General features: G+C 42.5%; 3 protein-coding genes across 12 annotated transcripts in view; all 3 read left to right on the top strand.

Annotated features, from left to right (window-relative positions):
- OSBPL5 (oxysterol binding protein like 5) overlaps positions 1 to 1,704 on the top strand; it is a 179,470-nt gene extending 177,766 nt beyond the window's left edge. For all 5 annotated transcript variants that reach the window (XM_030484015.1, XM_030484018.1, XM_030484017.1 and 2 more), the window contains exon 22: positions 369 to 1,704. In XM_030484015.1, coding sequence (XP_030339875.1) covers positions 369 to 504 — 136 coding nt within the window. In that variant the 3' untranslated portion in view covers positions 505 to 1,704. The remainder of the gene's footprint in view (positions 1 to 368) is intronic.
- Positions 1,705 to 3,920: 2,216 nt separating this feature from the next.
- LOC115607703 (tumor necrosis factor receptor superfamily member 10B-like) lies at positions 3,921 to 14,511 on the top strand. 3 transcript variants are annotated; one of them, XM_030485293.1, is made up of 11 exons: positions 3,921 to 4,032; positions 5,300 to 5,396; positions 6,269 to 6,400; positions 6,587 to 6,698; positions 7,296 to 7,369; positions 8,069 to 8,164; positions 9,188 to 9,222; positions 9,316 to 9,351; positions 12,072 to 12,404; positions 12,884 to 12,932; positions 13,763 to 14,511. In XM_030485293.1, the coding sequence occupies exons 1-11, from the start codon at positions 3,970 to 3,972 to the stop codon at positions 14,056 to 14,058; spliced, it is 1,323 nt and encodes a 440-aa protein (XP_030341153.1). In that variant the 5' UTR covers positions 3,921 to 3,969; the 3' UTR covers positions 14,059 to 14,511. The 3 variants fall into 3 exon arrangements, with proteins under 3 accessions (XP_030341153.1, XP_030341154.1, XP_030341155.1); XM_030485294.1 differs by lacking the exon at positions 9,316 to 9,351; XM_030485295.1 differs by lacking the exons at positions 3,921 to 4,032; positions 5,300 to 5,396; positions 9,316 to 9,351 and having other exon boundaries at positions 5,759 to 6,400.
- Positions 14,512 to 14,744: 233 nt separating this feature from the next.
- The window catches only part of CARS1 (cysteinyl-tRNA synthetase 1), a 35,960-nt gene continuing 25,116 nt past the window's right edge, over positions 14,745 to 25,588 (top strand). Inside the window, exons 1-5 of one of the 4 annotated variants that reach the window (XM_030485283.1) lie at positions 14,745 to 14,827; positions 20,821 to 21,066; positions 23,923 to 24,014; positions 24,957 to 25,045; positions 25,357 to 25,453. In XM_030485283.1, the coding sequence (XP_030341143.1) occupies positions 14,803 to 14,827; positions 20,821 to 21,066; positions 23,923 to 24,014; positions 24,957 to 25,045; positions 25,357 to 25,453 (549 nt within the window). In that variant the 5' untranslated portion in view covers positions 14,745 to 14,802. Of the gene's footprint in view, positions 14,828 to 17,110; positions 17,354 to 20,430; positions 21,067 to 23,922; positions 24,015 to 24,956; positions 25,046 to 25,356; positions 25,454 to 25,588 lie in introns of those variants that run through there. The other 3 variants (XM_030485284.2, XM_030485285.1, XM_030485282.2) reach the window with 3 other exon arrangements.

Genomic DNA, 25,588 nt, shown 5'->3' with positions numbered 1-25,588 from the left:
TGCCAGAGCCATTGCTAATATGTCTTTAGCTTTCTTCTGCTGCTCTTGGGTGTGGCCAAAGCAAGTTCTTTTATTTGGGAAAGTTAGGGCATAGGTTTGTGAGTGGGGCCCACACGAAGAGATTTCTTGGGGTTCCTGCCCTTACACCTTCTCATGCCATCCAGCATGCTCTGCCTGATCCAGCAGCAGCCACAAGTACTTATCTTTCTGTCAAAAAGATGTAAAGTCTGCGGGGTGCAGTGCTGTACCCTTGAGGGTGTCTCTGAAGTACGGGAATCCTTCTTGGTGTGGAAGCTCTGAGTATGTGCACAGGTGTGACTGCACACCTCCCTCTGACACACAAATAAACATGCTGCTTTCTTTTCCAGAAACCTCAGTGCTCTGAACAAGAAGTCCTTCCACAAGAAAGTTTCTTCTGAAAGCTTCTTCCTGGACTCTCGCTGTTGGTTTCTCCTCTGCATCTTTCTTACGTGTCAACTATTCATTAATTATATCTTCAAATAAAATCACTACGTTTGGCAGCAATAATGATTACTGGCTGCAGGAGGGGGGTCACTCGCGCAAGGAGCCCAGTGAGGCATCAAAGCACTTTAGAACCAACACGGCAGAGGTGGAAGAAGTTGAAAAACGAGGTTAAAAAGGGACCTAGGAACCTGCAAAACTTTGTTCCTGCAGATTATGTGATTTTTGCCTTTTACATGTACATCTTCAAGGACCTCTTAACCTGTATGGGCCTTAATGCTGAAGCCAAATGTAGCTTTAATTGTGCAATTTGTTTTCTATGTCTTGTCATTTTCTGATGCAATTAATAACTACCCAACAGTATTGCTACCTTCAAAATGGTAAACACCCCAGCATTTTGGAAAGGTCATGCCAGCTGGGGTCATAGCTGTTTGAGTGAGACAGTGCAGCTGTGGACCTGTAAAGAACCCATGTCTACGGTGCCTGTCCGACTGCCTTTGATTATGGGAGGGAGCACACTTGGTCCAAAACAATCCACCCCCAGGATATTAAGTCATGATCTGTTTTGTCAGCACACACAGAATGGGACCTCAGGATGTGTTTTATTTTCCATTCCACGGAAACTGTAAATATGCACGATTTCCTAGAGCCATTCCTCTTTAGGAAATGGGAAGTCTGTGGTGAAAGCTCCTCGTTTGTTTACAGAGCTGACTGGTGTCCGGGATCAGGCCCATCGAGTGTAGCATCAGACATGCCTGTTCATAAAACCTAGTCACTTATTGTTATTGTTATTATTTGCTATATGGCTGTTTTATAGTATCACACACTAGCGTTGTATAGAGGAATCCACTGCCCCGGGATAGGTGAGAAGGATGGGAATGATGTAGGTGTACGTGTGTTTGGTCGTAGGCACATTTATTGTCAAAGGTCAGGAAGGAGGAAGGGTTTTGCCACTGCGTTCTTCAACTCTGTTAATAGTCTTCCTATTTTACACCATTTTTAAAAGATTTGCAATATTTTCTGTAGACTGCGGACAATACTAAGCCTTTCTTTTCTGGCCTGAAGTAGTTCCAAGTGGTAAGTACTGCTATATATACAGCCTTAAAATACTTAGTGGTGGTGCCAGTCTGGGCTATCTTTCAATGTAAATGTTTCCAATTTTTAAGTACATTCCTCATCGTATTCCCCAGTTAGGGGAACCCTGTGCTTGATATGTTGAAATAAAACTACACACAACTTTCAGTGGCTGTCTATCTGACAAATTATTTGAGTGTTTGAACTCAAGTTTGTGTTTTATAGTGTTTTACAAGTAAACATCCCTTAGGCCATGCTTTTTTAGAGGAAAAGCTACAGGAAAAGGTCTTCAAGAGTCTCAGACATAGGCCCCAAGTTAGAACGGCATTAGCATTTTGACACCCTCTGGCTCATATTTGCCGTGTTTTCTAATTGTAGCATCTTCCTCAAAATAGAAAGAAAAGTGGTTGCCGTGATTTTCCTTGTTGTACATGTAAATGTACAGACTTGGGATTATAAAACCTTTTATATTAAGGAGGTAACTTGATGCTAGAGAATAGATAGTTCCATGGAAAGAACCACATCTCTCTGACATAAACAGATGGAATAAGAGCTGCTATCCAGAAACCAACATTCAAGAGAAAAAGTAACAAATAATAACAGGTGAGAGTGACTTTGCTATTAGCAAAAGTCTCCAGAAAGCCAAAGAATTCTTCATCCCTGAGGAAGCATCCTTAAAGAACGTCAGCGTTCTCGATCCTTGTCAGGTGCCTGTTTGAAGGACATCATCCCAGTCACTCCTTGCTGAGGAAGTCTGACCCGTGCCTCACATGGTCTAACACTCCGTGAGAGGGGGTCCCCCGGCCTCTGCCTGTGAAGGAATGTCAAGCCACTAGTAACATCTGTGTGGCTACGCAGGGTCCCATAGGCACGTTGGAAGCATTTGCTCCTAATGCTGTGCAAACACGTCTGCTACTTTCCTGCCTAAATCTCCCTTTGAATGCTTCAGCAGGTCACATGTCTCCGGCTGTCAGCACAGCCTTCCTCATCACACAGCCCCCTTCTGGACCATGTATTTCAGTTACTGCTCGGACCCTCGCCTCTGCCATAGGGACATTTACATCTCTTGGGTGCAAATGTGTTCTGGGTTTGAGAAAGTTACTAAAAAATGAAAAATAAATCCCTAAACCCACCTGAACCAAAGAGAAGCAGTGCTGAAGAGGAAGCCTTCAGGAGCTTTACCTTCACTGCAAAGCGAATGCTTGAAATTCTTTGGATCAATTCTGTTTTAACAAGCTACACACCCACAGGGATTTCACTGGGACTTGTTACTGCAGTTAAATAAAGCAAATGCTGTTACCATGAGAGGAGCAGTTCAATGAAAGAAACTATTAACCTACATAAACTAATTATGCATCAGTAGAGGAGGAGTTTCCTACATTTACTGCCGCTGCCACAGGGAATTAAAAATAATCCAGAAAGGAACAATCTATAAATCCTTGTGCTATTAATTTTAATCCAATTTCAACATCTGGAGGGGAATGTTCTTACATGCCAGTTACGTGCACATGGCGGATGAAAGGCCCAGTGGCAGCATGTGAGCTTTGGGTGGGGAGATATGAATTGGACCATTTCCTAATGTGGTTTCCTCCTGCTTTTAGTATGTGCAAAACATGGGACTGGGTTTTGCATCTCCTAAGGCATGATGTGGGGCTCTTTGACCCCCATGAGTGGGCAGTATGCTGTTGGGACACACATTCCCTACTCGTCTGTCCTGGGTTCAGCTGTAATGGTTATTTTTCTCTTTCCTAGTATCTGGTACTGTGCTGTGTTTCGGCTTTAGTCTGAGAACAGTGCTGTTCTCGATAATGTTTTACGTGTTTACAGACATTTTAGTTGTTGCTCAGTAGCACTTACCCTGATCAAGGGCTTTTCAGTCTCATGCTCTGCCAGTAAGGAGGGGCCCAAGAAGCCGGGAGGAAGCAGAGACAGGACACCTGACTCAAACTAGCCAAAGCGGTATTCCATACCACAGCACGTCATGCCCGGTATATAAACTGGGGGGAGTTACCCGGAAGGGTAGATTGCTGCTCGAGTCGGGCTGGGTATCCGCCAGCGGGTGGTGAGCAATCTGTGCATCACCTGTGTCTATTGGGTTTTTTTCCTTTCCCTTTTTAGTTTTATATTCTCTCCCCGTGCTATTTCCCTTATCATTATTATTATTGGTGGTAGTAGTAGTTCTATATTATACTTTAGTTACTGGACTGTTCTTATCTCAACCCGCGGGTTTCATTCTTAAGATTCTCTTTCCTATCCGGACGGGCCTAAACCGCGACACCGCCCGCTTCTGCCCGCACGAGGGCTCTGAGGCCCGGGGGCGGAGGGCGGGCGCGGTTCGCGCCCCCGACGGCGGCTATAAAGCGGCGGGGGACGGGCTTGTGGCTGTGCTGAGTGCGGGGCGGAGCGCAGCGCCTTAGGGAGCCAGGTGCGGCTATGGCAGCTGGAGGGACTGTGGGCCTGCCGCCGCCGCCGCCGCCGCCGCTGCTGCTGCTGCTGGTGAGTGCCGGGGTCGTGCTGCGCCACGCCGGGGGAGGAGAGGGCATCTGTGGCCGGGGTCGCTGTTTGCGAGCGGGGGCTCGTCCTCCCCTTGCTCGTCGCCAGTGAAGCTGGTACCTGGCCGCAGCAAAATGTACCGTGGAGGAGCCTCGCGGGCTCTTTTCTGCCTCAAAGGATTTTGGTAACTTGCCTTAACTCTTTTTTTCCTGTTGCCTTTAGTTTCAGGAATCCTAAGTTAATAACCACTCCCTTAAACTTAGGGCGAGGAAGCGCAGCTGCCGCGGGGGTGAACCCCGCCCGGGGCTGCGGGGTGCAGGACCACCTGCACCCCACGGGGTGGGGGCAAGTGTCAGCTGTCCCCGCGCTGCTTTTCGGAAAAAAAAGAAAGCTACAAGCCGGGAGTGAGCTCATTAATAGCCCTCACGTCATCTGCTTGGGAAATCGGTGGTTTTCTCAACTCTACGATTGTGTGAAAGACTTTCCGTGCCCCTGGCAGAGAGTTGAAAGAGCGGAGCTGCGGGAGCCGGGGAGCGGGGACTCTTGGTTTCAGCTTAGAAACTGGCCGCCGATGGCAATTAGCGGCGAGGGGTTCCGCCGCCGTTCCTTCTCCGCCTCCTGCTCCGCTTCACCCCTTTCTCTCAGCGGTGTGCAGTGGTGGCCCGGAGCCCGCGGCACCTGAGCGAGCCCCGCACTGGCCGCCTCGCACCTGGGTGCCGGAGAGGGGCGGGCGGCCGCAGGGCTCTTAAAATCAGAATAAAATTAAAAAACTAACGAGTTCCTAATGTTCCTGTGGCCACAGTAAGTTACTTTGGTTAGTGACTCAACTTGCGCGCCTTCTGCTGAAGATTACAGTGCCAGTGAGAAATGTTGGATGAGGTCTGTGGGGCGTTTCCTCCATTTTGCTGGAGAAAGACGAACGCTGATCCTCCTGGATTAACAAGGCGAGAGGAGGGAGAAATGAATTCCTAGCGCAAGGTCTCGGCCTCTGAAGTTCAATTGCAGTGAATTGGTAAAAATAGTTTAAAACCAAGGTGGGGATCTAGGGCAACAATTGTCTAAACCCTGGCAGCCACTGCCCTAACCCCAGTTTTGTGATTGCAGTTACTGCGGAGAGCGGCACACTTAGCAGAAATTAGTTTGGGTTTCCTTTGTGGCTTCTCATGAACTTCTGAATGTGTTTTCAAGTCTTCACAGGAACATCTCCCCGAGATGGTTATCGTGTCCTGGGAGTATGAATCACTCCAGCACTTGCTTGTTTCCGCTGTAGGTTATGATGCTGGTAATGCCTGGAACCCGAGGAGCAGAGCACTGTGGGGACGGAGAGTACTTAGCCGAAGGTCACTGCTGTGTATCTTGTCCAGCAGGTAAGACCTCTAGCAGTTATAGCTGATACCAGACATGGTTTTTCCCCCGCTGGAGGTGACTGCGTCACTGTTGGTTTTTACGTTGAATCTGGTGAATGTGTAAGCCTGGTTGGAGCTGTTCAGGCAAAGGCTCTATTTTGAAGCCCCTTGTGCAATAGGTGATGACTGGGAGATGTGCCTTGGCAGTGAGCCAGGAAACCTCTGCATGCTGCTGCCGAGGACGAAGTGTTCAAAGTCGAATTTTTCTGTAGTATGTTTTGTTTGTTGGGTTTTTATGGGTTTTGTTAATTTTTGGTGGTTGTGGGGTTTCTTTTTTTTTGGGGGGGGGGGGTGTGGGGGGTTTTTTTCTTTCTTAGAGAAAGGGGCCTTGTGGATTTCTGATATTTCTGTATCTGGAGGTAAAACTTTGTTTTGCCTTTGCTTCCCCCCCCTTGCTCAATGTGTGCAGAGTTCACAAGCTCTGTGCCAAGCAGCACGCTGCCCTTACTGTACTGGGGGGGGCTATCGGGTGTATTTAGAGATCCTTCAGACAAAGGAGAAGAGAGGGTGTTACAGGCAATTCTCCATGTGCTCCTTCAGGGAGGATGGCGCTGGCTATGGATGACGCTGACTATGCGTCATCCTGGTCCCTACATGTGTCCCAGCGGAGACCTGGCTGGATGCCTCGTTTGCCGCCACTCCCTATCTGAGCGGCAAATGTGCCTCTCCTGACCCTGCTGTGCCGCTCACTTCACGTGGCACACTGCTCACTTGTGAGGAGGGGGTTGAACTTTCATAAAAACTGGCTTTGTGTTGTAACATCCTGTTGCAGTCCTTTGCCTCTGAAATGATCCCTTGAGACCGCTGCTGCTGCCGATTCTCCTCTTCCACAGGTACTTATGTTGCTCAGCACTGCAGTGCTCCGCATTCGAGAGGAATATGTATGCCTTGCACCGACGGAGTGGGTTATACCGCCCATGAGAATGGCTTGGAAGAATGCTTGTCGTGCAGACAGTGCAAAGATGGTACCAAAATCAACTTTGAAACCTTAACCCTTTCCCCCCTTTTTAATGTGGGAAACCTGGTCCTATGTTTTTTTGTGCTTCCAGTGATTGAGAATATTGAACTTATAAATTGCCTTTATGGCCTGGGTATAGTTTTTACACAGTTATAAAGAGTCACAACTTTTGTAACTTGTATTTTATTTTTAGATCAGACAATTTTGAGACCCTGTACTCCAACACATGATACTGAATGCCGATGCAAACAAGGGTATTTCTGCCCTGCCGAGGACTGTGAAATATGTCATAAATGCAGTACAATGTAAGTTTAATGAATAAAAGTGACTGGTTTCCTTCTAGGGAATGTTTAGAGTTGTGGCCCAATCTGTGCCAATACCTAACACATGTTATTAGGCAGTAAGTAATTGCCCTGAAGCCAAATGGCATTATTCATGAATTTAAATTTTAGATTTCAACATGTGTGAGGTTGAGGCCTAGAATGGTACAGATTTTGGTATTGTGGTGCTTGTTGCTTGTGGCCGTAAACTTACCCTTTTCATGTTTTCAGATTATTGCTGTCTCACGTACACAATTGAATGAGCTTCGTAGCAGCCAGTCCAAAATTTCAGGAGGTAGAGCCACCTGCTGAAGGAAACTAACTGTGCATGAATAATGCATCTACTTTGTGGGGTTTTTCCCTGCCCCTTAGAAGCTAAGATACATGAGCTTTACTTGTTTTGCTTCTATTTAATCTTGTAGTATTATCTTGGGTTGTTTAAAGGTGCACTTCTAACAAAGTTATCTGTTTATACATGTTCTCTTCATGTCTCTAAGCTCTGCCCAAAAAAGATTGGGCCTGGGCAGAGCTGCATATTGCTCTGGAAATAGAGATACAACCCTGTGTTGCCATCCACTTCAGGTGTCCGGAAGGGAAAGAGATTGTGCAGGCTTGCAATGCTACTATGGACCTAGGATGCGGCTTACCTGATCAAGGTCTGGTACACAAATACCGCTTGGCTTGGTTTGTTGGGCTGCTGGCTTTAGGCTAATGACACCAGAGCAGCCTGTAAAACAGGGGTTGTACTGCTGTGACATATTTAAGAGCTTCTGTATTTTGGTTTGGGAATTACTTGCTAAAGACAAGCTCTCAAAGAGGTTGGAGTGACAAACTATTTTAAACCTTACTCTGTGAAAAGCTGCATCTATTGCCAGGGTTTTCAAAGTTTCAGCAGTGACACTGTTGAAAGTTATGGGTGGTGCAAAGATTTCTTTGTTTTCTATGTCTGAGAAGCTGCATATGGAGTGGCTTTCCCTCCTGCTCGTGGATAGCTTTTGCCAGACTAAAGAAGGAACTGTTGCTACCAACACTATAGCACCCAAAGCTTGCTGCCATCTTTTGTGTATTTGTTTTCCTCCTTTTCTTAAATGTCTCTTCAGAAAGCCTCATAGAAGTTGTATCACAGCTCTGTACAAAGTGCCCCATTGCTTTGGAATAATGATGTGTGATGTACTTGTGTGTTCCAGGCAGCTGATAGTCCCAGTGCCTTTTCCAGTATGAGCTAGCTGGGTCATTGTACTAGTACTAGTACTGAGCTTGGTCTGTTCTTTAGGACAGTAGGGAAGACTTGGGCTTCAGAATATCTTGTTTGGAGACTACTTCAGTACTGATTTTTATTCCTTTTTCCTTTGCAGGAAGCACAGCTCATGTTTGGATTCTTGTTGTGATAAGTTTGGTAGCTCTTGGTCTTTTGCTGTTCTGTCTGCATAGACATCTAAAGTGTAATAAAGGTAACTGCTTGATTACTATCCATAAGCTTTCCAGAACTAGGCAAAGCATGCACTAAGGCTGTCCTAGGTTTTTGCGTTGTGTTATACTGGACCAGTTTAAGCTCTAGTTCATCTAGTACGCAATTTAATTAACTCTCATATAATGGTGACTAGCTTTGCTCAGTAAATGAAATACATTAACTGTGAGCTTTCTTACTTTGCTGACAGATGCCTCTGCTTCAAAGCAAGATCAGCATAACATCCTTAAAAGGACTTTTCCTATCTACTTGCACTGCTTTGGCAAAGAGGAAGAAAAATCTGGGCACAAGCTCAGATGTATGGGGCAAAAAGTAGAAACTAATTAGATCATTAACCACTTTGATTCTCTGTGTTGGGCTGTGGAGATTCCGCCCCCCCCTCCTCCCCTCCCCCCGATTGTTGCCCTTTCATCATTTGGGCCTCTTAACATGAACATTAGGCTGATAAAGTCCTGTGTGAATTTTTTTTTAGTGGAAATGGAAATTGTTTTCCTGAGAAACTTCTTTTCACTACTGCATATTAAAGTGTTTTTGTAACTAGTTTAGTTAGAATAATATGGAAAGTTATTCTGAATTTTGAATGGTAACTTATTCAAATTACATCTTACTGATGGTATTACAGTACAGACAATTTCTGCCTTTTCTCTTGTATTGCAATAGCCCACAAAAATGCTAAGAAGCATAAGTTGGAGGTGGGAGAGGTAGGGAGCAGGGAGGAACAGAATTGTGGCTTAAAAGCCAAACTGCATCATGTGGTCTGTATCTTACCAAGTGGGATGCTTTATCCCCTGTATGAAGGCACAGTGTTTGTGCTGTTGATGGAAGCTAAGGGTAGTACTCTTGTGAAGTGTGTGACAGATGAGGAAAACTAAATGGCTTGTGTTAGAGCTTTTTTGTGTTTGTGTTACAAATGTGTCTAGTGCATAGAAATCTTGTGTGAATTCAGCTATGGTCAAGTTGCTGCAATTCCTAAAAGTTTCTTAGACACTTATCTTGTTTTTTCCAGCTGCTTCAACTGCTAAAGATGCAGAGAAAGGTCTGGTAAGTGTGTGATGGATCAAGCATTTCATCTCAGTTTTGTGCAACTTAATCGTACCTGATACACAGCTCTCAATTTTTTTTGTCTCGCTGTAGACCTCTGGTAGGATGCGTTCCTGGATGCAACAAGCTGTGAATCACACAGGGCCAGAAGTTAGCAAGGGCCTGATGAGTTCATTAGCTGCATGTACCCACTGCAGTCCACCTTTCCAGTACTTCCCTTGGAAACATTCCAGAGCCTGTGCCCAGGGTATTTTGAAACTGGAAAAAAAATAGCTAAGTGCAAGCTTTCACTTCAAACCGTCTCCAACTGACGCCTTGATCCAGTTTAGTTCTTTGCTGCTTCACACGTATATGCCCCAGGCAACATCAGCTATCACTTGCCTGTGTGGTGCTCTAGCTTCTCTTGCATTTTGACTACAATATTATTTGTTCATAAGACTGACTTCTCTTGATCCAGCGAAGTGATTGAGTCTTTCTGCCTTTGGGCTTATGCTATAAGCTGCAGACCAGGACCTGGCAGTCTGACTTCTTGGTCCTAGAGAATCCCATGAGACAAGGGGTTCAGGGCTCTGAGCATAACAGTTCAGAAGTGCACCCTTGAAAAGGGTTTACCAAGCTAGGGCTGGCTGCTGGTATATGTTCTACTTTAAAGCTAGGTTCACTCTGGCCTCCGCAGACAAACACTATTTCAGAACCTTACTGTTCCAGTCTAAAGATTATTTCCAGTATAGCACTTTGCAAGATAAATACATGACTAGCTTGTGTTTAGCTAGTCTATTAAGAAGCTACACTCCCAACAGCACAGTAAGGCAAAAATGAGCTCAGTCTTCCCTAGTATACTTAATGATGTGTAACACCAAGCTGTAAACCAAACATTTGTCCTGATGAGGATCCATAGAAAAGCATCCAGTATTCCTCTGGTAGCATGTGTAAAGCACCTTCTCCTGTTGCCTTTCTTGTCCACCATCCAATGCATGCGCTATTCACTTCATGGGTGAGCTCTTGTCTAATCTAAGTAGACATTTCAAGTAATGCTGCTTAATTACATCAAAAACACTTGAAGACTGAGGAAACGGAACTGAAAGATAAGTTTAAAACATTACCTTAAACTCTTCTTTTTCTTTTTTTTTTTCCCCCCAAGGTCCATAAGTGACTCAAATACATGAATCACCAATAGGTTTTTGTTGAGTTCTCTTCCCCCACAAACTGGCCAGATCTACAGTACTTCATGTATTTGTAGAAGCTGATAAAGAAATGTGAAGGAAAACCTGGTCAAAGTGCTGTAGCATAGGAATAGGCAAATCTAACACCTCTTTAATCTGAATAAAAAAACAAATGGTAGAATAATACAGTCACAAATTGATGTATGGTGATGCTTAGCTCTGATGTAAGAGTTGTCACAGACTTGAGTTGCAATGCCTGCCCACTTGGAGTGTTCATGCTACTGTAACATAAAGCTTATTTGCCAAGGAGAGTTACACTGATGCAATCCTCGGACCAGGTGTTTGGCACCAACACACTGTCCTTTCCGAAGTACCAATGAATTTATACTGTTGTTTAAAAACAAACCAACCAAACCCCAAACCTACTGCTGATACTTTATTTCATTCTAAAATAGAGCAGCAGCTATTAGTCAGCCATGCTGTGTGCCTTCAGTTGCTCAGTTACCTGTTTAAGAACTATACTGTATAAATAGGATCAACTTGTTTAACCTGTTTGCACCCTTACACAAAGTGGATTCAACGACGATGATGTGCAACTGCATGTGTGATGCATGGGGTGGTTCCCCTCGCATCCCTGCTTATGTCTGTTGGTCACATGGTGGTGTCACGCATTGGTCAGTGACCTTGTGCAAACAGAAATCACACTGGCTTATGCTCATGTGGAACTGTACCTTAAACACAAGTCCATTGGAACAATGGTCACTCCTTGCCCTCCTTTTCTACATTAAAAAAAAACAAAAAATTCCTAGCACTTTCCAGTTTTAGCACTAGCTGGTATGATAGATGGCGGTCTGCTCTGTACTTGTGCTGTTCTTAATGAGTTGTACTCGCTGCCATATGCTTGTTTAATGTATCGACAATGCTAAAAATGATGCAGCTCTCCTCACCTGCATCCTTCTTTGTCCCCTCATAAATGCACTGGTGCTCACTGGCTCCTTTCAACTGATTCTAGTTTGAGAATGTGCCAGAAAAACTAATCCAGCCAAAAAATGCCCGAGCTAGTGCACTTACCTGAAGTTGATAGGCTGTTATCAGCTCAACAAAAGCTCTGAGAGCATCAGCCTTGATACAATGATAGGCTTGAGGCCCCTGTTGCTGTTAAGTCAGCTCAGGTGTGGTACGGCAGTTTAATTTCCCCCTGCCTCAGGAAGGGTGAATACTTTCCATACCTAGGAGAGGAGAAAGCACCAATAGATGTCAATGAAAGCACAAAGAAAAGTTTCCTGTGTTTGCTGTGGTGGTAGCCTGTGAGCCTTATCCTGAAGTCCAGTGGGAGCAGAACAGCCAGCAAAGCGGAGAGTTTAAGCTCTGAAACCATTTGAAGTCCATGTCTATAAAGGCTGTAACTTTTGCGTGTTTATAACTTTGCCAAATAAGCAGCTCTCCTATTATTTCTCTGACATCTGGTGACTTCAGGTATTCTGTTTTCTTCCTACGGACTGTCGTTGAAGGCTTACCTCTGAAATATATAAAATATCATAGAATCCTAGCATTGTTTGGGTTGGAAGGGGTCTTACAGATCATCTAGTTCCAACCCCCTGCCATGGGCAGGGACACCATCCAGTAGACCATGTTGCTGAAAGCCCCATCCAACCTGGCCTTGAAATATGTTCTTATTCTTTCCAGGAGTCTGAGGGCAGTACTGAAAGCCTCATTTTACCAGAAATGGAGGCACCTGCAAACAACACAACCAACCCAGAGGGTGAGAACTCTGATGAGAGCCCAGAAGGCCAAGTGCAAACCAGTGTTAACCTGGAAGTGAAAAACACATCACCAGAGGAAAATAGCGTTGCACTCTCTGAGCGGGGCACCAGCCTGTGTGGCATGAAGTGCCAGGTGGAAAGTTGCTGGAGGAGGATTGCTGAGTCCTCACTACCAGCAAAAACTGGGCAAAATCCTGCTTTTCATCAGAATGGCCCATCTAACGGCCCAAGTGTTAGGATGCCAGCAAATCATACGGTAAGTGTGCATGTGTGAAGTTATCATCATATTTTCTCTGATAGGTGTAGAATCTTACATGAGTTCTTAACTATTCCTTGAGTCATAGATGCTGTTTGCAGGCAGAATGATAGGGAAGAGAAGGCTTTGCCTTAAAGATGTAATAGAAAGTATGGGAAGTGATACCTTGGGAAAGTAAACTTCAATCCCTCATTTAACCTGCTCTTCCTCTCTCATCTCCTTGGTCAATATTTATTCAGAAGGTATTCTTTTGCAATAGCAGCAAATGTGTTGCCTTGTTGCTTCCCTTTGGAGCTAGTAGCATGGCTGTTTCAGGCTGCGATTTTCTTTATTAAAATACTTTCAGCTGTGCTGTGATATCTGCCCCCCTGCCCTTTATTGGGGTGTGTGCTGTGGAAGTAAGCTATCAAATAGCTCAGGAAAAATTGTGAGTGAAGTGCTCTGATATGCTGGAGTAACGGTCCAACTTTGCATTACAGATACGAGAACCACAGTGTCAAATAATTGTTAAAGATCTTTCTCAAAAAGGTGAGTATTCCTTAAATTGGCAGTACTTGGAATTTGTTTTTTTCCTGTTGACTTTAGTCTACTTCAGGAGTAGTGTAGGGAGGCCAATGAATATTGCTTAAAGCTATAAGGCTTTCAGTTTATTGTAAAATATTATGAAACAGGATTATTACTACCTTTGAGACAGGTTGTAATCCCTGTGGTGAATTGTTCTACTTTATAAAGGATGGCTTTTCTGCACAGGAGTATAGTGCAGTCATGCTTTTAAGAATAAGAAAGGTACAACATTTTTGTGTGTTTTAAACAAGTCTGCGTTGCAGCAGTGTACTCTGCCGTGATGAGTGAGGTGTAGGTCAGAGCAGGACATCTTTCTGTCAAATGTCCGCTAACATGGAAGACTGCATTGAATCCCCATACATTTACCTCTACCCAGCAAGTTGGTGTGCTGGATCTCCAAGGAACAGGTTTTGCTCATGCTGATCCTGGCATGGCAAACCTAACCAGTAACATAGTGAAGCGGTTAAAGCCTACTGCTGAGTAGGCCTATTATGCTTAAGTGAAGATGGGCAGGACAATGAAAGCTTCCTCAAAACCAGCTCTACTGAATGGTATCTTGTCATAAGAGACTACTTTTGCACTGTGTAGACTGATACTTTTATCTTCTTTCAAGACAATTCAGTAGGAAACCTAGTTGTCCCACAGCTTCTCAGGTGCCAAACCTGACCTTGCTGCTGCTATTTGGTCTGTGCATGTGTTGGCTGAAAATTAATGGAAAAGCAGGTACATTAGCTGTGAAAAAAATCTGTATTTTAAACCCTAAGCTGATGCATGTTGTGTGTTTTTTCTTTCAGAACTGAGTGATAGCTTTTTGGTCTTTATAAAAGAAGTACCACAGAAAAAATGGAAGCCGTTTATGAGAACACATCTGGAGGAAAATTCTATTAATAAAATTGTTCATAACTTTCCTAATGATATAGAAGAGCAATCTTATCAGATGCTTCTCCTCTGGAAAAACACACTGGGGGAGAAACAGTCTATTATTAAGCTACTGGATGAGTTAAGGCAAGTAGATACCAGGGTTTATCATAATGTATTGAACACTTTAAAAACTAAGAATATTATAAGTAAGTTAGAAGCTGCAGATTAATATTTACAACTAACTTGGAAAATGTTCTTTTGTACATATATATGTCTACAAACTTCCTTTAAATGAGGACATCAGCAAACCGCTAGGAGAAGCGGTGGCATGGACTTGGTATCCTCCTCACCTTCACACAGGGAGCTGGAAGTGATTTAACACTGTCGGTGTTAACACGGACTCTGGTTGTGATGTTCACTAAGGTCTTTTGAGTTGTGTGATATTAAACTCAGGGCGCCAGATGCCAGCTTGGAGCGAGGAGCTCCCACCCGTGTTTCCCTTTGTGTGAGGCAGGACCATGCTTTTTCGAGACCAGGCAGTAAGAGCGAAGAGGCTGCTGCTGTTTTTGAGAAGATCGCCGTGCTTTGTTTTCCGGAACAATTGTGTTTCGCTTTCTACTGGCATGCTCGTAACCTTATGTTTGAAGCACAGCAATAAAAGCCTGGCTGAGCCAGAAACTGGGGTTGTCTTGGACCTTCTTCTCTGAGGGTGGGAGATGCAGCGAGGGGAGCCCGGCTATGGCGGAGCCCGGCTGTGGCGGAGCCCGGCTGTGGCGCAGCCCCGCGACGCAGCACTGCTCGACGACCACTCAATGGCCGCCCCCTTGGCGGGAAGGCGGTGTGAGCGCGTTGCCGTGGTGACGCGATGCGCCCGTCGGAAGTAGCGTAGAGGCGGGCGGGGCAGGGCGGGGCGAGGCGATGCTTCCGGGCATGCTGTTGCATCAGCTCCCGAGCGAGGGGAGGAGGTAGCAGGATGGCAGCGGCCGCCGCCGAGCAGGGTAAGTCGGCGACCGGCGCTGGGGAGGCCTGGGGAGGTCAGGCGAGGGGTCCTCCGGGGTTGTCACGGCTCAGTGCGGGTTGGTGTCGCGGCTCCGCTGCTGTCACGCCGTGAGGTGGGCGCCGTGGCGTCGTGCGGCGGCAGTGCGGGGACAACCGGCGACCCACAGCCCTGTCACGGCGGCTGAGGCGTCGGGGCAGCGCTCTGGCAGCCTCCTCAACGTGTCTCTGGGGGCCTGCGGCGGCGGGGTCCCCCCCAGCGCACCTGCGTTGGGGGGGACCCCGCCGCCGCAGGCCCCCGATGTGCGAGGTAGTCACCCATCATGACATGCTTGGGGCAGAGGCAATGTGTGAGATCAGTCCCTCATACCCATCATTGGGTGGGTGCCCGTGCGGTGGTGGGTGACACAAGCAGCTCTTGATGCTACTTCGGGGTGTTGGGAGCGAGGAGTTAGAAGCATAGTGCATGACTAGGTCTGGGTGTTCATGGGGTAGTGGGAAACATGGATCCTTAAGTTCCAGCTGTATCTCATACTGGTGCATATGGATCAGAGGATCTCCAGTGCCTTGTGAGACCATGGGGGGCAAATCTCATGATATCTCACCGCTAATGTAAAGGTTAGTGATGACATGTAGTGATTTGTGGAAAAAACCTTGGAGCTTCCCAGTACTGAAGTTTGGAAACAGCTGTTCTGCAGCTTGATGGGTTCCAAGAGATGTTAGGTGGTTGCCAGACCGCTTAGTCAGTTGTGCACACAGATGTGATCACCACATCGTCTGCTCTCTATCACCTGCCCCTGTCTCCCTTACTGTCTTTTCTAGTTGTCTGTGTTCTCCCTTGAACTCATGTCTGAACTTTTTGACTTTTACGGACTTTTTTTTGTGGTCGTGTTTTAATGATGGGTTATACTACACTCTTCCATATGGAAGGAGGACCAGGGTAGTCCTATAATTTTTGGCACTAGTGTAGCAAATGGAAACTTGGAATACCAGTCATGCAGGTATGAAATACCATTATGGTATGTAAGGGGTTGGAAATTTCTGTCATTCCAGTTAAGGATCTGTAGATTCAAAGATTTTGCCCCTTTTTCTTTGTTACTGAAAGTTTGCTCTTTGTTCATCACAAGTAACATTCCTATGTAAGGGAATCTGGAAACACTTATTCTTGTCAAGGGGCTGGCTTTTTCAGGTGTGTTTCCAGTGTGTTAGTTAAGATATGGGTCAAAAAAACCCCACCAGGGGCTCAGTTCAGGTGCGCTTTAAGACACTTTCTAGTTAAGCTTATTACTGGGCAAATAGTGTTTGCTTTTTACTGAACTTATAATTGTTACATTTAGTTCAGGAAAAGCGCAAGTGAAACTTGCATGGCTAACGTGACTAGGACTGACAAGCTCTTCCTTGGCTGGAGACTCCATCTTAAAAATCCCTGCTTTTCTAAAAGCCTCTATAGCCTCGTGTGTGAGTCTTGAAAGTCCTGTGTCTCTCTGTTGGTGTGTGTGTGCTGTGTCTTGCACAGGTGGGATAGCTGCGTTGGTTCAATTATTCTGAAATTTTTATGGAAAAGGATAATAATATGTCTTGGCTGAGCAGGTAGTTGGACTTCCTTACAAAGCTACTGGAGTGACTAGCCAGAATGATAAATGGCCAGTTTGGAGCCATATTAATAGTGAGACATATTATGCTTACTTTTTATGAGTTGTTTAAAATCTGTGAAAGCAAAGTTGGAAGAGAAATGACATTTTAAAATAGTCAGAAATGTCTAAGATCTCTTCTCACAGAATGCCTCTGCAGAAATCCCAGAACATTTCAGTTGTCATCTAATTATGACTGACAAGGTTAGCAGGTTCAGGGAAGCCCAGGAAACCTAATTTTTCCCTGAAGCAAAGTAACTCCCTGTTTTTCTTTCAGCTAGCTTACTGCCTACTTTATGGCTTTTCTGTATTGACTTTGCTGTCAATGCTTTCAAGGAACAGAAGTTTTAATTTCCAAGTTAATAAAAGTGAAAATTTTCCATCAAATTTGATATTGTGTAGGTTACACATCTTGATTTAACTTCAAATGGTATTTTATGTGCAAATAAAGTATAGAATCAATCTTAGGCCTTTGAGTCTGTGTGTTGCTGCAGTCTTGCAAATTCCCAGTATCCTTTAGTAGTCTCCAAAGTACTCCATGCACAGCAAGAAGAATGTGCGATGATTATATTGCCCAAAGAGATTGAATAGTGACAATTATTGTATAAGAATTGTATTAATTTATGGTGGAATTCTTTCGAAACAACTTTTTAATGCGGGGGTTGTGGTGTGTCTTACATTATTAACATTCATTCATATGATTTTTTTAAGGTTATTTTGCTGCCTCTCAATACTCATGCCCAGTGCTTGTTTTCTTAACAGAGTTGCTCTGGAGTGGTATGATTTGATGTCTACGGATCATTCCATTCACATGAAATAACATTCAGTGTTATGCAACAGCTCTGTAATACTCCTGCGTTTTGTTGTCAAGAAGACACTTCCTAATGCAATTGAGTGGTAGCATGTCTAATTTTTCTGGTTTGGGAGGGGAAAATAATTGCAGTCAGAGGGAAGGGCTGTTTCTTAGTCTGATTTCCTAAAGCAACAGGGGTAAATCAGGTCAGGCCTATATGCATCCATTGGCCCTTCTCCCTCAAAACTTTTTCAATCCTTTGATTAGTATTAATTACATTTGATGGTGGACTGCCTTTTGCATACTGTTGGTAGACTGAGCAAAGATGGGTTGTATGTGAGGACGGGGATACTGAAGTGTATGGGCAGAGGGGATGAAGCACTTAAGAGGTACCAGGAAATACTTCCATGGAAGTGTGTGACGAATTAAAGGCATTAAGAGACACTGAGGAGAGGGAACTGGGGGTGCAGAATATGAATCACAGGAGGAGGAAAAAAAAAAAAAAAGGTTCTGTAGATTCACTGTTCTTGGTTTTAGTAGTGATGTAAATGAAATCAGAACTGACTTTCATGTATAATTTTCATTGATTTCTTTTGCTTGAAAAGAAATGGTCCTCTGGTATTCTGCCTGCCAAAAGATCATGTTATCATATTCATTCTTTCTTTCCAGAAGAGCACCCTGTGCTTCAGAAGAGCTTTTATTTTGTTAGTTCAGCCCAGTTTGGAGCTACTCACAGAAGAATGCCAGGAGTGAGAATTACTTTGTTCTGTATTACTGAAATAGGATGCTCAGAGGTATTGCAGAATTACATTGATCACTCAGCACTCTCAAACACAACAAACTTGCTTGTATCTCTGCATCTGACAGCAGCAGAGAGTAGAACACATCTGTGCTAGCTTTAAGCTAGCTGTCATGGTTTTAAAGGTAGCCATCAGTCTAGAAAACAAGTTTGGAGCTCAGCACAGCCTGTGAAACCAATGTGGGAAACTTGTATTGGTACAGTGAGCCTCCCAGGAGCTCGGGAGTGCATGGCTCCGCTGCTGCTGTGCCCTAAGAAACTCTGTCAACAGCTACTGAGGTGTGTTCATGCTGTACTGCACTTCCTGTGGTGTACAGTCATGGACGTGAGTTTGGGCTGAATTTGAGTCAGCGATCAGTCTCAACATAAAGACATCCTTCTCTTAGGTCTCCTGGGCTAATTGGTTTCTTTGATGTATTACACTTTCAAGTCTGCTGTTGCTCTTGCAATCAGACATAACGTCAAACTTTATAATTTTAAGTATTAATGCATGTGCCAAGATTTCTCAAAGTAATTTTGGTTGCTCTGCTTATCAGGGCTGAGCTGGGAGTGACATTCACAGGCAGTATTTGCCATCTCTCCTTACCAAAAGTAGCTTGTATGAGTTCTGTCATCTTTGTTGTATTTGTGTGTAAGTTTGTGCAGCTTCCCTTTTAGATTGGTTTACAGATGTGGTTGGAAAGCACTTACATTGTTTCAGATACAGTGATTTGCTTCCCATTAGCAGCCTGGTGTGTGAATAATGGTCATAATAACCCTAATAATACTTTGCAAGTTGAGTGCTGCTTTCCTTGCAATAGATCTTTAAAGATCTTTTCTTTGAGATATAGTTTCATTTCTGTATGGATACTTGTGATACTTTTTTTTTCTTGGCCTTCTCTCTCATGATTCATGGATACAAAATTGATATTCAAGGAAGACTTATGTCTTAGGTTTCTGTAATTAATGAACATGACTATTTCAAACTACTTCATTTGTATAAACATGTGAACTTCTATGATGATAAACATCAGTAAATATTTAGGAGCCTGAAAAGTTTATAGTAAAACTAACTATGTGAGCCAAAGCTTAATCCCATTCAGCCAGGTAAAGGCAAGCACATAAGGTCTGGTTATGAACCATTCTTTACTGTTATTCCTTATTTATACTGAACAATTGCATGGACAGCCACAGAGAAGGATTGAGACTTTGCATGAATCTGACTTTGCTTTTGTGTATGAATTCTAAATAACTTTTGTGACCTTAGGGGTTTGGGTTTTTTTAATTATTATTTTTATAATCACTGACCTTTTTTATTAGTTCTGCTGGTGTGCCACTAAATAACTTTTGTGACCTTAGGGGTTTGGGTTTTTTTAATTATTATTTTTATAATCACTGACCTTTTTTATTAGTTCTGCTGGTGTGCCACTATATCTCATTTATACTCAAAAGAGTCAAACACAGACATACTTGGTATCTAGCTGCCACTTCCCTGTCATCCTGAGTTGCTGTAGAATATTTTAATAATTGATTTCCATATAGGAAATGAGCTGCTCATAAAGTCTTAACTGATGATCTTTGGAAAACCTTCAATTCTGCAGTTCCTCACATCCTCTGCTAGCCATCACTTCCCCATCTACTTTCATCCTTCCCTTTCCAAGAGTGTTGGTCCATGGATGCTTGCAGTGCTTTGGGAACTGCTCGTGAGGAAGATGTTTGTACTAGTGTAAGGAGCAGTGCCTGTGGCAGCGGTCTCTCTCAGGGTTAGGGAGCAGGGACAGGTGTTCTCATACTGCCTCTCTCACTTCACTGTGCTATGACCTTGACAACAGCTTAAATTAGCTTCTTGGCTCGCTACATCAGCTTAATGTTTATACAGTACTGTGAACGCAAATGGAGTTACAGATGTTGAATCACTGTAGGAAAATATGAATGCTAGTTTTACGTAGTGTCTGTGCTAGCCCAAATGCCATCACCTCCACACCACTTCATACCCACTAACTTTGAGAGGGCTTGCCATTACTGAGCGCATCCTCACCAACTCACAGAACCCTTCTGCTGCTTGCTCTGTGTCCCTGCGTTTGGAAAGATGGGATCCAGTTGAACCTGTGTTTCCTCTATACTAAATAAATCATGGAATTAAAAAATTGCAAGGGAGGAGCACAATCTAATATCCTTTCTGTTCGTTTGCGTAGAACTCTTAAAATATGTATTTCATATGTCTGAGGAGAGAAAGTGGTATAGGAGAGGTATGGAAATATACAGCAACAGCATAAGTTTTGAGTTGTAGAGCAAGTAGGAGTAACTGAGCATCATTCTGGGGGCTTGCATGCAGGCACCGGTCCTGTAAAGATTTAAGGATATGCTCAACTTCAGTAGACATGTTCACAGCCTATCCGCAGTGTATAAAATTAATCATCTTTAAGTATTTGCAGTATGAGTGTTTTAGCAGTGTGGAAAAGTGTGACCGATTAGGTTTGCTGTGTGTGAAGAATTTTCTCCAATTTTACGTAGATAATATTTCTTCATGAAAAGGACCTGTGCTTTTGTCCTTCATACTCTTTGTGAAGATGTCTCCAAAAACTTATCGCAGCATGAACATAATCCTATTAATAGGAAATATTAATAGGAAATATATAGTTATTCAGTAGCTTGTATTAAATATACTTTCTCAAATTTCTTGTCAGTTGCCAGAACTAATTTAGAGGGGAGATGTATAGTATAAGGATATATTTTGGTCATGGGATCTCCTTCTTTTAATGCTGACCAAATGTCCTGTGCCTCTCTTTACAGCTTCCAGCTACAGTTTTATTCTGAGCATTAGTGAAGAGGAAGCCAGGGTGAAGGCTTTGAACGAGTACCTGAGCACTCGTAGTTATATCCAGGGGTTCACATTTTCACATGCAGATGTGGAGGTATTCAGAAAGTTTTCGAGGCCACCTGTGGACCAGTATATCCATGTTGTCCGGTGGTACAGACACATAGAAGCAATCTATGATGGCAGCAGTGAAAAAAATGAGCCTTGTAAACTTCAAACAAGTGAGTAATATGAAACTGGTGGGCAGGTTATAGACTAGCTGACATTGTATTGGTTTTTATTGCTGAGAATTCCTAGAAGTTCCCTTTCATACTTTCTTGCACGCTTTAAAATTTACAGTATCAACTTGTGTTCAAGGTCATGAAATGCTTCTTGCATACAGTTACTGCGTAATGGATAGATCCTGGCCTATTTGAATGCTAAATCTCTGTTTCCACGTTTCTTTGAGTTTAAAATTCCTCAGTGTACAGAATTTGATTATGTGTATTTTATTTAAAAAGCCAGCCACTGGATTGTAAAAGAATATGTGTGTTTTAGCTTGTTCCCTAAAATATCAGGGTTTGCTCAGTCCACTTGTTTGTTTGTTTGTTTTTTTTCCCCTGCAATGGTAACTAAATAATTGTTATATAATATACAAATTCATAACAAAGTAAACTGAAAACTGCCTCTTACAGTTGTTATTAACACTGAATTTCAGAAAGAATGTTTGGGGTTCTTTTTTAACCCTGGTAATTCAGGCATTGCTGATGATTCGAGAAATACTAACTGGTTAATCTAGGTCATTGTGTAAGCATGGGTGCTGGCATTTTTGGGAGCTGCATCACTCTTCTGAGTTGTTTTCCAATGAGCTAGCCTAATTTAATTGCTTTATAGCAAGATCCTTGCTTGGGTAGTCATGAAATAATAATAGTAACACCACCACCACAGAGCTGTTGTATAGTGCTTGCAATACTTACTAATGAATGCGTAATATGTCTGTCATTTTTGCTGATGGTTATTGATTAATATTACTCCAATGCCATCCTCTCACGAGGATGTGTCCTCAATTCGTGGCAGACCAGCAGTTAAAATCAGGCTGCTGTGAGTAGATTCTGTGTATGCGTGTGTGCCTGCATGTGCTTGTTCTGGTTACTGATTTCCTTTAAGTAGTTCAGGGATCTCAGCTGTACTGCTGGCTCTAATAGCAGATTTAATGCTGCTAACCAAAATTCATCTGCAGACTTTCATGGATCAGGATGGAACAATAAGAGAAAAGGTTTCTGTTTTCCTGTCCACAGAATCTTTAATGTTAAGTCTCTCTTTCTGAAGGGTTATGTCTTGTTATCTTTAAGATCCGTGTGTATCAGAAGTCCTGAAATGGTGTTCTGCAGTGTTCACTATGAAAATGACGCGTGACTCTGCCATGTCTTAGACCTTGGATATTTTATCAGTGTTTTTTTAGGTGTATCAGAGAGCTCATGGGGTGGTTTAGAGCAAATGAACTTCAGTTCAACCAGGGGGAAAACTATAGCTGGCAGAGACATATTTGAACAGACTAAACAGTGTGCCTTTTACTTTGCCCTTGATGTCCATGTAGTGGATATAATGTGGCACCTAACTCATGAGCTGAGAACTTTACAGTGCAGTATCTGAGTTTTTTCTTATGTTTAGTGTGGTTTTAAGTAAAGAAAGCTTTACAGATTTATCTTTTATTAGACTAACCCACATAGGCTTCTTTCCCTGAGGGAAACGTTAGCCGCAATTAAGCATGCTAGCGTAATCTTTGTAAATCAAAGAGTAAACATATACCTTGGTATATGATCTGTGTTATGGATAGACTGCTCCTGAACTTGAGGTATTCTGTTCAGGAGTACCTCATACAGTTAAATATTTAGAATAAACACATTTCTGTGGAACTGTAACACGGAGATTAAATGGAGTCCATTTGTGAGACAGAGTTCTGCAGTTAATATATATTTTTTTTCCTTATTTAGGCAGTTATTCAAGAAATGAAGATGAAGAGATTACATTTTTTTATACCATGAAAGTTTACCTTACTTACAGGTTTTCAGCCAAATATTCATACAAAGATATCAGGAGAAACAGTTAATGAAGAGCACCCCAGACGCAGGACCAGAAAGGCATTTTGTTGTCAAAACAGATAGTTTGTATAATATTTTAATTGCAGCTAAAATGCATACCACAAGAATTCCTAAGGACAGTGCTGTGTGTATTAAGCTGGCAACCTTGCTGTATTTTTGAATTTCCTGGTTTGCTTTCATTCCTAGTTAGTGTGATAATTAGTTTAACATCATTACAGCTGTAAGCAGCCCTGTGCAGAGCAATCTGCAACTCTTTGGGAGATGACATACTCATGCTTTGGTTTGAAAAAAACTTTAACATCTATGTTGCTTCTTAAAATTTTAAAAGAAAGCAAGAATGTTGTCACTAATGTTACCCTCGATTTTATTTACTCTCTTCAATGGCAAAATTTAGCCTTTTGTTGAATTGAAGCATACTTGTGGTAAATGTTTTCACAAACGGCTTGTGTACATAGCAACAATGTATGATAAAAAGCTGAGGTTCTTTCTAAGCCCTTCTGTCTCCCCTCCCTCTCACCCTGAGTACACATACTCTGTCAATATTGGCTCTAGAGACTAACTCCTGTCTCTAGTGATTTTTTGCAACTTCTATGTGACAAGTCACATGCTGTTACAGTAATATCAGTGGCTTTGCAGAAGGCCCAGGACTACCATAACACTGAATTAATAATGCATTAAATTTCAAAGTTCTTGTTAATGCTTTAACTGAGTTGCATGTTCTTACTTTTATACCTTTTTCCTGTTATTGAATCAAAAGTTAATAGGAATGGCTAGTCAGAGAGTAGAAAATAAACTAGATTGAAATAATTTAGTGGCTTTGTAGGAAGCTCTAAACAACTAGTTGGATTACTAGGATTGAAGCTGCTTTGTCTAATTGTATGTGTGTTTTTTTCCTTTTGATAGAACTTAACAGTGTGATAAGGAGAAAATGTTATATTGCAAAACTGTTTGTGGAAAGTGTCTTTTCAGTTCTCTTTAAACTATTTTTTCCCCTAGGTAAAGGCAAGCGTGTGCAACCCCCCTGGTCTCCCCCTGAAGGGACAAAACATTCTAGGCTCTGCCTTTACAACAGCCTGACTCGTAATAAGGTGACTAAATGAAAGAAAAGTGGAGATTTCCATAGAAACACAAATAGAGAAGTCATCAAATGTTCTTTTCTTAAGTGTTTACCCTATCAGTACACAGGCTTCTGGGTTGTATTTTGCGGAATGTTAACAAGCATGTGCCAGAGATGCTGGGTCAGTCATGTGTGTTTGTTGGGCAAGTGTTTAAATATAATATTTTATATAGATGTATTTGTATACATTTCTATATTAGATATTAGTTACTACACAATAGAAATATTGTATATTATGTATTTTAATATGTAATTGTATAGTTATAATATTTATATATGTTATATATTTATATCTATTCTACACAATAAATATACACTACAAGTGTGTGTATGTATGTGTATGTTGCATTATATGTACTTCTCAACTTCCCAAGTTATGATCGTGGAAAAAAGCCAGGCAGAGGTTCAACTGTAATGCACACAAGTGTAGGCAGTGTGAATAGAATAAAATCAGTTTCTTTAGATGTCTGTGTAACAGAAACTGGTAAAATTCTTGCAGTCTTGTTTGAAGGTCCTTTGGGAAAGAGAGGAAATATTAAGAATACTAATGTTATATGGGATGTAGTATCAAGTATGTGTGAAATGATTATACTCTGTAACCTTTTTCAGTTCAAAAGAAAGCCTGATCTTCTCTTTCACAAACACAGCTTGAATAATGCCCTGACTAGTCTAATTCTTTGTAATCCGATATCTTGATTGATAAGAGTATAGATAACTGAAGCAGCCACACCCTGTTATCTCTTCTACATGATAAAACTAGTAGTGGTCTTTCCTTACACAAAACTGGGAGTGGAATAACTGTTCTTTTTTTGTATTTATAATCCATGTTTTCACATTCTAGTCTCCAAAAGCAGTGTTACTGGCCTGAGGTCTTCAATTTCTTCTGATCACTGTACTTTCCCTTTCAATTAAGGAAATATTTCAGCCTCAGAATGGAAAAAAGGTCCTGTGGTATTGCTGTGGTCCAACAGTTTATGATGCTTCTCACATGGGACATGCCAGGTACTGCAATACCTTATTTCGATGTAGGTAATAACAGTGCCTATTGGAAGGAAAAGATTAATAGGAAAAGGCACTTTATTTAGATGAGTGTATTACTAGAAAATAGCCTTGTTAGACTCAATGCTTCAAATTTAAGATTAAAAGCATGTTATAATATTATGTCATTGTGTGATTAAAAACTTACAAGTAGATAAGGGAAAATTAAAACAACTGTAAAATTATTGACTCTGAGATTAAAGTAGTTTGTGCATAGTATAGAAATAGACTTGAGGTGATCACTAAAAACACCCCTATATCTTTTATGTTTTTAGGTCATACATCTCATTTGATATCCTGAGAAGAATCTTGAGGGATTATTTTAAATATGATGTTTTCTATTGTATGAATATTACAGATATTGATGATAAGGTAAGGTCTTTTTAAATTGCAATCTAAAATATTGTACTTTCAGCATGGAAGTCAGAGAGTCATATGAAATTGCTGTTTGATAAGCCAAGGTAAATCTTACACTCATTAACTTAGACATACATTTTGTATGCAAAG

The sequence above is a fragment of the Strigops habroptila genome, chromosome 4 (genome assembly GCF_004027225.2).
Source record: "Strigops habroptila isolate Jane chromosome 4, bStrHab1.2.pri, whole genome shotgun sequence".
Taxonomy (NCBI): domain Eukaryota; kingdom Metazoa; phylum Chordata; class Aves; order Psittaciformes; family Psittacidae; genus Strigops; species Strigops habroptila.
Note: the sequence above shows the minus strand (reverse complement) of the source record. Positions and strands in the feature narration are given on the sequence as shown.